Source organism: Heteronotia binoei, chromosome 7 (assembly GCF_032191835.1).
Source record: "Heteronotia binoei isolate CCM8104 ecotype False Entrance Well chromosome 7, APGP_CSIRO_Hbin_v1, whole genome shotgun sequence".
In the NCBI taxonomy this organism is placed as follows: Eukaryota; Metazoa; Chordata; class Lepidosauria; order Squamata; family Gekkonidae; genus Heteronotia; species Heteronotia binoei.
Genome location: NC_083229.1, coordinates 53,817,614 through 53,831,891, shown reverse-complemented (window position 1 = coordinate 53,831,891; position 14,278 = coordinate 53,817,614). Strand labels below are relative to the sequence as shown.

The following is a 14,278-nucleotide window of genomic DNA, read 5'->3' as shown; positions in this document are numbered from 1 at the left end:
CAAGGAAGCGCGCATGCCCATAGGAAGGGCTCTGAGTGCCAACTCTGGCACCCGTGCCATAGGTTCGCCACCACTGGGCTAGGGTATAATGAAACATAGTATTTATTTGATTTCTGGTTTTATTTGTATTTTGACTAGATACCCCAAAGCAAATGACATTTATAGAATACAAGAGTCAGTTTTTGAAAATAAAAACAAATTTCAATCTTCAGCACTGTGAGGTCCTATTGCTTTTGGGGAAAAATTAAATACATGCTTAATAACCCATTACATTAACAGGGTTCATCTATAGCGGGATCATGTCCTTTCAAAGCAACAGAATAATTTACAATATCCAACAATAATTTTCTGTATCTATAAAAATATCAGTATCCAGCCTTTTTATTAAAATATAACATTTGTCTGATTGAGCAATATGTCTGGCCAACCTGATCTGAAATACCAGTTTTTCCACTCATTCTAACTTGCTAAACTCTAAAGTACTACCTATTTCAGCTGAGGCAGTGGACATCACTTGTTACCGGCCTCCTCCCTTTATTCCATTCCAGTGCTGTAAGATCTACTGGACCTGGAAAACGGCCCAAGTCTGTGAGGCATAACCTTCCATTTTAGTCATTATGTAGTTTTAGATGTTATATATTTAAATTGGCCTTTTATTGTTTTTATTATTGATTTTTTTATGATGTAACCCACCCTGAGCCTGTTCTATGAGAAGGGCGGGCTAAAAATCGAATAAAATAAAAATATAAAAATATTTCAATTGAATACTTATTTGTTTTTTTTTACATTGCTGGACAATGTTTTATTTGGTGCTGTTAGTAAGAAGCATATCAGTTTGTTATAAAGAATACTATTTTGAAGAGGAAAAAAAGTCTGATCCCTACAGGACTATGCCAGAGTCTAACTGTCCTGGATACATGTATAATTGCACTGATTTTGGTAAACACTTCATGTTGTTTGTATGTAAGAGTACTTTTACCACAAGTGACAAAATGCTCCCTCTTCCCTGAAATCTCTCCAACAATTTATCTCACATATATAAATATATAAATCCAATCTTTCTAACAACTTGGAGATGTTTGTTTTGTAGATCGAACAAAGTATTGTGTGTTCTTTATGGATGAGTTTGGAATTGAGCTTTTATTGAATTTGGCATAATATGGCATAATGGTATTTTCCATATATTACTCAAGAATCTGTCATGAATACTTAATTCTTGTTCCTACTTTCTTTTTTTAAAAAAAATTATAAATGATATATTAGCTTTTTTCACTTTGGAGGTTTGCAACTTTTTATAGGAGATTCAAATTTGTAAGACACCTCCATGTTTGCTTTTTGAATTCTGGATTGAACACATAGTGATGAAGACCACTAATCCAAGGTAAATTTTGTGCATTCTGACTGGTAATAGCTTTACAGGGTTTGAGCTACACATCCTTCACATCACTTTCAAGGACAACTCCTACGAGAGTTATGGATGATTCAAGGCTATTCCAGCAGCTGCAAGTGGAAGAGTGGAGACTCAAACTCAGTTCTCCCAGATAAGAGTCTGCATACTTAACCACTACACCAAACTGGCTCCCCACTGCCCCATTTGCTGGCTTGGAGAAGGCATTTTTCCCTTTAAATCACTTCTCTAAGCTAGGGTGGCCAGACCGTCCCGGGCACCCGGGAATGTCCCGGTTCTGGCCCCCTATTCCCGCCTCCCAGGCTGGCTATACCGGGACCATTAGAGGTCCCGGTTTAGCCAGCCCCGGAGGCGGTGGGCCGCGCGCCCCGGCGGGGAAGGCGGCGAGGGAGGGAGGGAGCGTCCCTGCGCGTGCGCAGGGCCCCTGTGCACGCACAGGGACGCTCCCTCCCTCCCTCGCCGCCTTCCCCGCCCGCGCGCGGGGCCCGGCGGTGGTGGCAGAGGCCGGGGAGGCGGCGGAGAGGCTGGCGCTGGAGGCCCTCCAGAGACTCTGGAGGGCCTCCAGCGACCAGCGCCGACCAGCGCTGACCAGCGGAGGCCGCGGAGAGGCCGGTGCTGGTCCCTGGAGGCCCTCCAGAGACTCTGGAGGGCCTCCAGGGACCAGCGCCGGCCTCTCCGCGGCCTCCACTGGCCCGGCGCTGGTCGCTGGAGGCCCTCCAGAGGAAGCGAGCTAGACTGCTGTTCTTTTGAGGGGTTATAGAGTGTTTCGAGCTCGTCCCTGTGGCATTGGTCCCATCGTTGTGGGGCCCAGGGGGCCGGTGCAGCGGCACGCTGAAGCAGCCTGTCGGTCACTTCCGGGTTCCTGTCCTGCATCTCGACCTGTGTTATTAGTGACAGGCTGCTTCGGCGTGCCGCTGCGCCGGCCCCCTGGGTCCCACAACGATGGGACCGATGCCGCAGGGACGGGCTCGAAACACACTATAATCCCTCAAAAGAACAGCAGTCTAGCTCGCTTCCCCCGAGCCCTGCCGCCATAAGCCTCAAGGGGGCTCATTTTGCGGCATCTCCCGGCGGGAGGGTGGCACCCGCACGGGACACATATCAAATGAAAGAGGGGGCGCAAGGCTATCAGAAACAGCCGGCGGAGGGAGTCGGGAGACCACCCCACTGGGGGATCCACACCCCGAAAGTGATGAAGGTGGCGCAGATAGAGCCAACAGAGCAAACAGGACAAAATAAATAGGCTGCATTATGCAGCACAGTCTCACTGGAATATGACTGGCTTCTCAGCATGGAACCCGTTCTCTCTAGTCTTCTCACTTTGAAAAAAGTAAAAAAAGAGTTTCATTTAACTTTACTTCCCCCTTTCCCTCTCTATAAATAATCTTGGTGTTTCCGGCGGTGATATTTGGGGGATTTTTGGGGACGTCACAGGAAGTGCTGTGAAGTCACTTCCTGTTTCCGGCAGTGGCATTTGGGGGAAATGATGTCATTTGGGGGAAATGATGTCACAGGAAGTGATGTCACTTCCTGCTTCTGGCAGGTGGCGCGGGGGGGGGAATGATGTCACAGGAAGTGATGTCACTTCCTGCTTCCGGCAGGTGGCGTGGGGGGGGGAGAAATGATGTCACAGGAAGTGACGTCACTTCCTGTTTCCGGCGGTGGCATGCCGTCACCGGAAGTGACGTCACTTCCTGTTTCCGGCGGTGCGCGCACTCCTACTTCCCCCCCCCCCAAAAAAGGTGTCCCTGGCTGGCCTTCAGACATTATGGCCACCCGCCATGTGGCGGTACAGAGAATACATTTAAAGTTAAAAGTTGCTTTTTTCCCCACCTCTTCCTCCATCTATTTTCCTTTCTTCCTTTAGGCTCTCAAACATCTGATGTTTACCATATGTGCTTCTTATGTTAAGCAAGTTTGGCCATCCTTGTGTCAGATACTATACCAGGGCATTCCGCATGCAGTCAGAAGGGATACACACTCACACACCACAATCTGATATACTTGTAGATGCATCAGTTGGAGTACTATATTTTTTATGCCTCTGTTTCCAAGACAACATAAGGCATCTTCTCTGAATTAGAGGGTTATGTACTACTATGCTTTTCAAAGGACTGTAACACATACAAAAAAAAATAAGAACAAGAACAAGGTCAAGACAAGAAAAAATAGAACTCTGAAGATCTGCCTTTGCATAAATTTATAACCAACCTCCTGACCTGCGGCTCTAATCTTTTCAGTGAAAAAAGGACTCACTTCTGAGTAAATTATTTAAGAATGGGGTTTAAGTGTTTGGAAAATCCAGTTATTTGTACTGAAGTGTGTTTATAAGTATATTAAGGTTTGCTTGTTAAACATGTCTATTTAACAAGGGCAGCGCAAACTTAAACACAAATAACTATATGACATAATATAATTAATACAATAAAGGAAAAATAAAACCAAAGTAAAGATTTTGGAACTTTAGTGACAAAACATTAACTTGATAAAAACTCATTAATTATGTGTACAAGGACTGTTTCACAGGCCAACTTTTACATTCTTTTCTATGAAGACCACAGAACTATCGCTATTTATTTTACAAAATCTATACTGTCTTTCCGCTCTTACAAGGGCTGCCAAATCAGCTAACAAATTAAAATATACATAATAAAATTCACATAAAATCTTAAAAAACCATTTAAACTAACAAAACCATAATAGTACTACTAAAACCAGAGCATACCATAAGAGTAAAAATAGAAACATAAAAACAACAACTGAAACACTGGGCAAGATGGAAGGATCTCTAGTTCCCCAGAACTAATACTGGAACTAGGGGGGAGGTATTTGTAAGTTTCCTGCATTGTGCAGGGAGTTGGTTTTAATGACCCTGGAGGTCCCTTCCAACTCTATGATTCTATGACTTCTTAATCATCTCATGAGAATTAAATAAACATACAGCATTAATAGTTACATCACCTCAGAAAAGGAGAGACATAGTCTAACAAGGAAGAGGGATTGCATTGCAAATGGGAGAATATCTACAACTAAAGAACTGGGTACCTTCCATTTCTACAGCTGAAGAGCTGGGTACCTTCCATTCCTGATATTTTAGTAGTAGTCCAGGAAATTAAAATGTTTAAACAAGGAGTGTCAAATGTCCATCTCACGGGCATGATCTGGTTCCCAGAGGGCTTCTATGTGGCCCTCCACAGTCTGCTTCTTTCTCCCTCTCTCCTGCTTCTGTCATTGCCATATTTGTTTTCCTCAGTGCGATTGAGGCAGCAAAGCAAAGCAGCCTCTCCTCTCTCTTGTCTTTCCCAAGGGAGGGGAAGTCTCAGCCAATGGAGAAGCTTTGATCTGTAGCTCTGTATAATTGAGTTGGCCTGGCACAGCTCAATCACACAGCAGAGCTATAGAGCCAAGTTCCTCCATTGGCTGAGACACCTCGTCACTACTCCCCCTTTGGGGAAGGGGGTAGAGGGAAAGAGCAAGGGGAGGCTGCCTCAATCCCACTGGAGAAATACAAAAAGCACCTTTAAAACTAACACAGTTTTATTCAAGGTAATTAAGAGCTTTTCGCCTTGCCTTCCTGCCTCTCCCTCTCTCTGGTCTCTCTCTCTTCTCAATGTTTTCTTCAGCCATCCTTCCCTTCCAAAGCTGGTTTTGCCTGGGCTTTCCAGGGTGCAACTGGGTTCCCTCCTCCTTTTCACTGTATTCATGCGGAAGACCACAGCTTTGCAGATAACACATAGCCCTCATTCTGTGCCATGGTGCCTTTACATGTTCTTGACCAGCACATGAAGCACTTATATACAAAAATTCACAATGCCCAGCCATTTCATGTTTTCCCCTGGATCCTAGGGCACAGAGCACTGACCGTGAGATTTCTGTAATGAATGGCAATAAATCAAAAGTAGGTTTGAAAGTACAGATACACACCTGAACTGCATACTCAAGATTGCAATAGCACAGACATTGGGTGTGCTCACACTACACTAAATAATGCATTTTGCTATTCAAAAATCCAATTGCAAAATGCATTATTTAGTGTAGTGTGAATGCACCCACTGTCTCCAGATTTTGATGCAATAATTCAGATCAAGGAGGTGCCAGTTACCAGATGCTGTTAAATAGACAAAATATTGCAAGATTGCTAATGTTTTATTTTAAATTTTTTAAAAAATCTTTGTGTTTGTCTGTGCTCTTTATAAAGTTTTCATCTCCGCTACCTGGCATTACATAAATTCTGCTAATACTGTTTGGTTCTTCAGCTTTGAGTTCTTCAGCCGCAAGAGCCAAATGGATAATCAGAAGCATTAAGGGTACTGGAGACTACATTTTTTGTATTATAATCATAGAGTTGTACACAAAGGTGCTTTTCCAATCATTCCATAGTCTGGATCCGAACCATATTTTTCCACATTTGATCAGAAAAAATAAAAGTCCTTCACCTGAATATAATACATGAACATACCTGCATAACAAACTCCCGACGACGAGGCATCCCTCTTTCTGAAAGAAGAAGGTATTCTGGCTCCTTCTCCCTTCTGACTTGCTGAATCTGAGCCAGACGGCTAATGGGGTTCATTCCTTGACCATACTCTGGTCCAGTCTAAAGCAAATTAAAAATCAAAGTCCAGTTTTTTTTCTGGCACCTATCATAAATTCTGTTGCAATGCTTATTGTTTTAGTAATTTTTTGGTCAGATATGACATTAATTTTTTACAAACATAGGTTGACTCCTGAGGAGATATGTCCGTAAGTGTCTTCACATGAAAACATACAACCAAAGGAATCAAATTACTTATTTTACTTGTGGACTAACTTTTTAGCTATATCTATTCAGGATGGAAAATCCTCTCACCTGTTAATAACTTAAGGTAAGTAACAACCCAATCTACAACTTCACACACATGCAAGAAAACTTATGGGAAGAGGTGAAAAACTTTACTATGAACTGACTTGGCTCCTTAAGACAAAATAGCAAAATAAGAAAAACAGTGCTTTCTGTCTTCTAATGACAGAGATGGATGAACAGGAATATCACATAAGTCTCTTCATGGCTAGTGAGGAAAAAAGACCCCAGGAACTATAAAGTAAAATAGTAAAATAAGAAAAAGTAAAGTAAGTAAAATAAGAAAAAACAGTACTGTCTCCTAATGACAGATGGATTAACAGATTATCACATAAATCACATTTTGGCTAGTGAGAAAAAAAAGCCCATGGGAAGTATAAATTTCAGACTCCCATGTACATTTCTTTGCGAGCAACTTCCCTATTGCAAGTGCAGGATGCTTGCAAACCCATAAAATAACACGACAAAGAAGATAACAGAGGGTACACAAGAGAAAGGCACAATCAGGATTAAAAAGAAGCATAGGCAAAGAAGACATGTGTGCCTGCACAGAAACCTCGCCGAAAAAAGAAAAACAGAAATCTAAGCAGATCTGAGAATGGGCTTTGATTTCAAAAGTGGAAAAGAAACAAAACTGATGTACATGTTATTCACCCTCCCTAGCTTCATCCAGCAGCTCCAGTTCATGATTCAGCCTTTGGGCAAAACATCCCTTACATACTAATAGCTCAGGGGTGAAAAGAATAGCACCATCTAATATCTACTTACCTGCCAGCATTAAGCATACGAATGCTTGCAAAAAGCAGGCTTTAACATCATGGTCTGAAATGGGGCTTTTTTTGTAGCAGGAACTCCTTTGCATATTAGGCCACACACCCCTGTTGTAACCAATCCTCCAAGAGCTTACAGGACTGTAAGTAGTACAGGGCCTACTGTAAGCTCCAGGAGGACTGGCTGCATCAGGGGTGCGTGGCTTAATATGCAAAGGAGTTCCTGATACAAAAAAACTCCTGAATATTTCTTCTGCCCCTACCTACTTCTCTTTCATTTTGTAACATACAGCCTGTTGAAGAATTCTTAAATATATTATAGGGATAGTGCTTTGTTTCTGGATTTTAATTTTGGACCACCACAGCTGCAAACAACTTTGGTCTATGTATCAGGGTCCGGAATGCCTCTTAGTCCAAACCATTTTACATGAACAACAAGTCTACTATATATTCTGACCTACACATTGTATAGAACCAAAGAGTAGTTTTCAGTAAATTTCCTATGCTGACTTGTCCACATTCAAGGGATCATCATAGGTATCCCCCCAGAATAAGTAAAGTTCTTGGTGTTCTAAAACACTGTCAGCCCACCTATGTTCTGAATGATACAAATGGCATCCAACAGAGAACCTCCTTTTCAAAATGTTTATAACCCACAGAAATCCTCAGAATAATTCTGCATGGAAAATTCTACTGCACCATTTGTGTAGATGGAACAGGAGAAAGGTCAAAGAGATTAGTTTACCTAACATTACACAATGAGACAAGACTCAAAGATAGACTGACTCCCTCCAGCCATCCTATATAAAACATCTCCATGACAAATTACATGCAAGAAAAATGGTTACATGGTGTAGATAGCTATCAAAATTGATATTGTAGAAGTGCGCACTGGGAGTAACTTATGCAGGAAAACGAAAGCACAAACTAATTTATTGGATGTCACATGTGTTTGGTTCATTTGCCACAACAGAAAGGAATAATTTATAAGTGAAGAATAAATGAAGCTTGCAGGCAAAACTAAGACATAACCACTGATTTACAAACCAGATAAGCAGAATAGTTAAACATAAGCCAGTCACTCATTCAAAATTTATTATGCTGACTTATAGGCCATTATGCTACTAAATATTAAACAACACTAAAGGAAACACTACACTAAAAATGATTCACAAATACAACTCGATATACAATTCAAAACAGAACTTAAGTGAAATTTAAACTAAACCTGATTACCAGTGTATATAAACCATAAGATTTAGATAAGGGGTGTGTGTGTGCACGTGTCTTATTCTGTACAGCCAAAATAATCTCAGTATTAATATGCTACATGAATCAGAAATTATATCCCACACAAATATACACATTTCAGAAGAATTGCAGTGCCCTTCTAATCAGCTGTACACTGACTGAAGCAGCACTGTTTAGGATGGCAGTGTTAATAATGCACTTTCAATGCACTTTCCAACTGGATTTTACTGTCTGAACTGGCAAAACCCAGTTGGAAAGTACATTGAAAGTGCATTATTTTGTGTGTGTGATCACGGCATTACTCTTGTTAACTTCCATGGAACTAAACTGGCTTATACCCAAAGACTTCAGGCGTAGCTGTTTCTGCTGACTTTGAAGGAACTTGCTTTCCATTGTATTGCTGCAAGTGACTTAACAAGGTGCAAGGAAACATCACTCATGGTCAAATAGCTTTGACTGCTTTACTACCATAGTTATTATTAGCCCCCCCCCCCCCCCCGCAAGCCAACTCCAGTAAAATAAGATGTGGGAGGGGAGGGACACTTACAAAGCACAATGAAGAGATGAGAGACTAAAGAGATTGTTTTTATGATGCTAAGCTTTAAGTGGTAATGTTTCACAAATTATATAGGGGGTGGCATATGGCTGACTTCCACAACACCTGAGTTTTATCAGATTTAGTGCAGATAAGCCCAACTCTGCCCCTTCCCCCATCTACCCTTTCAGGAGGAATTTCAGATGAATACACAAATCAGGACCAGCCTCTCAACAATGAAGCTCATGAATCCTAGAAGCAGCAATAAATCCACTGCCACCAGGAATAAACACTCCATTTAAGAAATTTGAGCTTATAGGAATTTAGAAGGCTCAGGGGGAAAAAGCTTCATTTAGAGCACTAGAAAGCACACTAATATCCTGTAAGGGGGGAAAACATGGTGGGTGGGTTACAATTCAACAAGCACTTATGGACATGATAATTAAAAGGCAACTTAGACATGGCACCCCAACATGTTCTTGAAAATCAGATAGTTTCTAAACAGCAGTTAATCAACACAGGAAACAAACAAAATTTGAAATTCATAGAAATTTGAACAGGTCTTTGTGTTCACTGCAAAGAACAATCACTGATTAATCAATTTTTAAGAAACTGGAGCTGGCATTTGCAGACCAGCTGAATTCACCTCTTTCAAATTCTAAGATCTTGACTTTCAAGACCATGTAAACAATAAATGTTTCTGGGTAAAGTGAGAAAGTTTGACTAATATCATCAACATACCTAAAAGCCTGTGTGGCTCTTGATCACGCTGGGCTCCTGAGCTTGTGTCCTTTCCACTCTTCACATATAGAGGCACTACCCATCTTTTCAACCCCCTGAATAAGAATGCAGTGAGCTACTGAGCTTGAATTACAAAATGAAGGATGAATTTGCTATTCCCAGATCTGATGATGTTCTTCCAACTATCATAAAACAGAACAACCTGGTGACCTACAGGTCTTTTCCCCAATCCTCCACATGACAAGAATAGTAATCTGGGGGTATAGCATGCACTGACAGAAAATGAAGATCAAAATATAGCCTATCGTACGTATAAATACTATGCCAAATTGCAACTGTATTATAACCCATGGAAAGGTTCAAGCTGCAGAGGCACAAGAAATGATTTATTCTACTACAGCCAAAGCACAATCTTGTTTTTGGCAATGCACGACAAACAATCTTTCCTGCTAACCCTCTAGACTAGTCAATATGGCCACTGGAAGGGTGCTAGAGAGAAGCCTCTCCCTCTGTCAGACCAGTGGAACAAGTAGATGGTATACATTGCTAGAGACATCTGGGGTCTGGAGGATCACAAGTTTTCCACCATGGATGTACTGGACTGGAAGTGATAGAATTTGTTGTTGCCAAAATTAGACAGCAAGCCTAGGTCACCACTGAATACCTTCCAAGCAGTAGAGGAAGGGCATAATTTGCAATATAGCAGCAGCAAAGAAGTAGCTGAACTCTTCCTCCACACACTTGTTTTTCCTCTTTAACTACCTTTCCTGGCTGATTTCAGCTGCAACAAACAACCTAAAAAAACTCTAAACCCCAGCTGAGAGGAAGTGGCAAGGGAACGGGTTCCAGGTGAAAATCAGCATGTAGGAGGAAAATTCAGCAACATTTTTTACCTGCTGCTTTGCTGCTACAAACCTGTGCCCTCCATTGGCCCTTTTCCTGCCACTTTTGCAGCTGTTTAGAAGAGACCAGGGTTTCTTTCTGAGCTGCCTTCTGGCTTGGCCCTTAGAATTAGACTCTCAAGTGCCATTTTCATGGCCAGATTAGTACAACAGTGAGGGAAATGGCATGGCTGCAGTTAATTTAGATTTTGCTGGGATCCAAAATGTATTGCTCAGTTTTGTCTGTAAAGTTTATGAGCCCATAATGATCCAACTAGATGCAGCTGGACTCCTTTGTTTCAGCATGAGACATCTTTTTTAAAAAAAGATGACAAAAATAGAACAAACAGAACTACTCATCAGATGGGAGCCATAAAACCAGCAAAAACAAATTAGGTAAAGACTTCATGAGATGGCTGCTGCCATTCTTTGAGAACAATCTAGTGCCATAGACTCTCCTGGGAGAAAACAGACCTATTACAGACCTATTAGAATCAGGGGACTTTTTATTTTGGATCTATAACAAACATGCATACCACCTATCATCCTAATAACTAGATCTCTTATCTTATTTATTCTACTTCTTATTTTCTCGGGGGGGGGGGGGGTTGGTTAATGCAAAGTATTCATTAAAAATGCCGCTGCAAAGTTTTCAATCTTTTGCTTTCTTGCAGAGCAACCTCAAATTTACACAAATTATGTTGGCTTTTAATCAAAGGCTCATATTCAATTGACTACCAGGGGAAATGTAAGCATCTCTATTCCCACATCCCCTCTCTGCTGCAAAGTACCTTCTGCAGTAGAAAAGAAGCCACTGGGCAAATGCTACATATGTTTGCAGTATAACATGTAACAGTATAACATATAACATGTAACATTAGTCCTTGGAATGACCTGCCTCATAGAACTGTTGTAACAAGTGAAACAGCAATAAAATGCAATGATCAATGTTAACCAGAAAAAGAATCACAGCTATATTTTTTTGTGTGAGTGTGCAAATATATATCTATAAATACACACACACACACACATATATATATAACTTCAAACTGCAGATTAGAAACAATTATTTTTAAAATTGCCTTGACATTTCTCACATGGGCTAATTCCAAAAAGGTTCTTGCCACCATGTGGGTTGGCATTAATCTCAGAATGCCTACCATGACAGAGAGTGAAAGCAGCAACATTTTTCCTTTCATATGAGAAAGAGACTCTCAGATCCTGTCATCATTAATGTTCCTAAAGCAGGATGCAAACTACTAAAACTCCCTTATGTCGTTCAATGAAAAAGAGACTGCCTGATAGTTCTTAGTCTACTGCATGAGGAAAACAAAGAAAAGTGGCAAAACTCTAGTCATAAAAATGAAGGTGAAAACAGTGAGCAGTTTTAGTGATTTCTTGGAAGTGGTCACTGCATACATAGAACACACACACAGAGAAAAATAGCTGTGATTCTTTTTCAGGTTAACATTCATCTCCGAGCCAGAGCTCCAGGTCTGATAATCAGAGATGGGTATGAACTGGCTCACAAAGAAAAGTTCATCACAATTTTTGGCCAGTTCATGGTTTGAGAAGCCATGTTAGTAGAAGGGCATCCGACATGAACATTCCACAAACTTTGGTGCCGTTTGATGGTATGTAAGATACATCTCTAAATGAACTGCCTCCACTCAAACTGCTTACAAAACTCCAAACAAACCGGGGTGGTGGTGGTGGTGTTGAATTCTTTTCTTGGAAACATCAAGATCCAGTTTGGTGTAGTGGTTAAGTGTGCAGACTCTTATCTGGGAGAACCGGGTTTGATTCCCCACTCCTCCACTTGCACCTGCTGGCATGGCCTTGGGTCAGCCATAGCTCTGGCAGAGGTTGTCCTTGAAAGGGCAGCTGCTGTGAGAGCCCTCTCCAGCCCCACCCACTTCACAGGGTGTCTGTTGTGGGGGAGGAAGGTAAAGGAGATTGTGAGCCGCTCTGAGACTCTTCGGAGTGGAGGGCGGGATATAAATCCAATATCTTCTTCATCTTCTTCAATAGGAGACCTCCAAAGCTTAACAGGCACTGCTGATTACAAATAACAAGTTCCCATTCTGCTCCACAGGATCAGAAAGCTATATATACACTCAGCTCAACTCCATACTCTTTTGTCTGTTGGCTGTTTGCAGTTAACCAGAGAGGCAGGGAATTTGTTGAAAGCTGACTAGTGGAACACATTAATTTATTCCCTCCTGATTGTGAACTCCTTTTCCCAGCTGCGGTCTTAGCATTAGTGGACTCAGGGTTCTGAGTCACCTCATCTCATGCCGAGCAGAGGAGCTTAGCCTTGGCTAAGTGAGGACCCACTTTTATATCTTCCTGACTGAAAACTTATTTTCTTGCTAGTGTCTGAATGCTGGCGGATTCAGGGCTCATGGCCATGTAAAAGAGGCTGGGCCAGATGACAGCCCTGCGTGACCAGTACTCCAGGGGATTGGTAGCAGTCTCAGGGAATTTGGCAAGGTACTCCCTCACCATCACCTCTGCTACTGCATGCCTGTCATCCCTGCTGCTGCTGACCTTCTGGCTCACTACTGACAATGATGGGTCTTCTCCCTGGTTGGTCTCTTTGAGGGAAAGGTGCTGGGCTGTGGCTCCTCCTCCTCCTCTCCAGCCTCTTCCACCTGCTGTTCTCTTTGGCCTTGTCTGTTGGCTTGTAGCCTCTGCAGTCTTTGCAGAGCTCATGCTTCCATTGCAAGAGCTCTGTATTCAGGAGAGCAATGCTGCCTTTTATCTGAGGTCATAGTCTATACAGCCGCTTTATTGCAGAGCGGATGCAACCTGGTGTTGATGTCCACCTGCAGTCTCTCTGCTAAGGCCCTGACCTTTGGGAAAACAGCCAGCTCCAGTGTGGAACCTAGTGCCCGGTTCAGCCCTCGAATAAGAGGAGATGATTCACTCCAGGCTGGCTGAATGGGTACACAGCACATAAATGGTGTCCTGGAAGGGCTTGAGGACATGCATCATTTGGGAGAGGGTCACTCAGTTGGAGCTGATACTGAGCTCCTCTTCCCCATGCAGGATTGTCAAGGAGGAAATGACATCCTTCACAGCACTCTTCTGCTCCACTAAATATGGCATAGGTGGACTTCCTCATCCCTCTCCCCTTGCCTGTTGAACAGTAGGCAGGCAGACTTGATGCTGCATGGGAATTGGGCGATCAGACACCAGGCAGGTCTTGAGCAAGAACTACATCTCGAGGGGGATGGTATCCCAGGTGGCCTTGTTGGTGCTTCCTGGCCCCAGAGCATTCTTCACCACCAGCTGAAGTATATGTGCCAGGCAGACAATGCCCTTGAGGCATGCACACTTCACCTTTGCCAACACATTGGTGCTGGTGTCCATGACCACATAGCCACAGACAGTACTGCCACTGCACACCCACTCCCTCATGCTTCTCTGTATCACACACTGATGTTTTTTGTCATGTGGTCTGCATCCATCCCCTGCATATGCAGCAGAATCACTTTGTAGCCCAGTGGTAGGACTGTTCCCTCCAGAGGCCTGGGCCATGCCCCAACAGAGCTGTGTGCAGATATTCTGAAGAGCGTGCATTGATCCATGTATAAGAGTTGTATAGGAATGACTGTGATTGTATGAGGGACTAAGCAGACTAAGGACATCGAAACTGTCTTGAAGTTCCGGAAAGGATGAGTTCTCTTTAGCTCTTCTTTTGGGCTTCTGTTGAATCTCTTCAAAGTGCACAGTTCCAGAACATTTATTTATCAGTGTGAACTTTAGGCCATCGATACTGAAGTTGGATATGTTTATAAAAAGGAGCTTCACAGCACAAGGATTTAAAATAGATGTCTACACAGAGTC

The 14,278-nt window shown here is 42.5% G+C and overlaps 1 protein-coding gene across 2 annotated transcripts in view; it reads right to left on the bottom strand.

Annotated features, from left to right (window-relative positions):
* The window catches only part of STAU2 (staufen double-stranded RNA binding protein 2), a 228,102-nt gene that overhangs the window by 130,326 nt on the left and 83,498 nt on the right, over positions 1-14,278 (bottom strand). For both annotated transcript variants that reach the window (XM_060243645.1, XM_060243644.1), the window contains exon 9: positions 5,868-6,005. In XM_060243645.1, the coding sequence (XP_060099628.1) occupies positions 5,868-6,005 (138 nt within the window). The remainder of the gene's footprint in view (positions 1-5,867; positions 6,006-14,278) is intronic.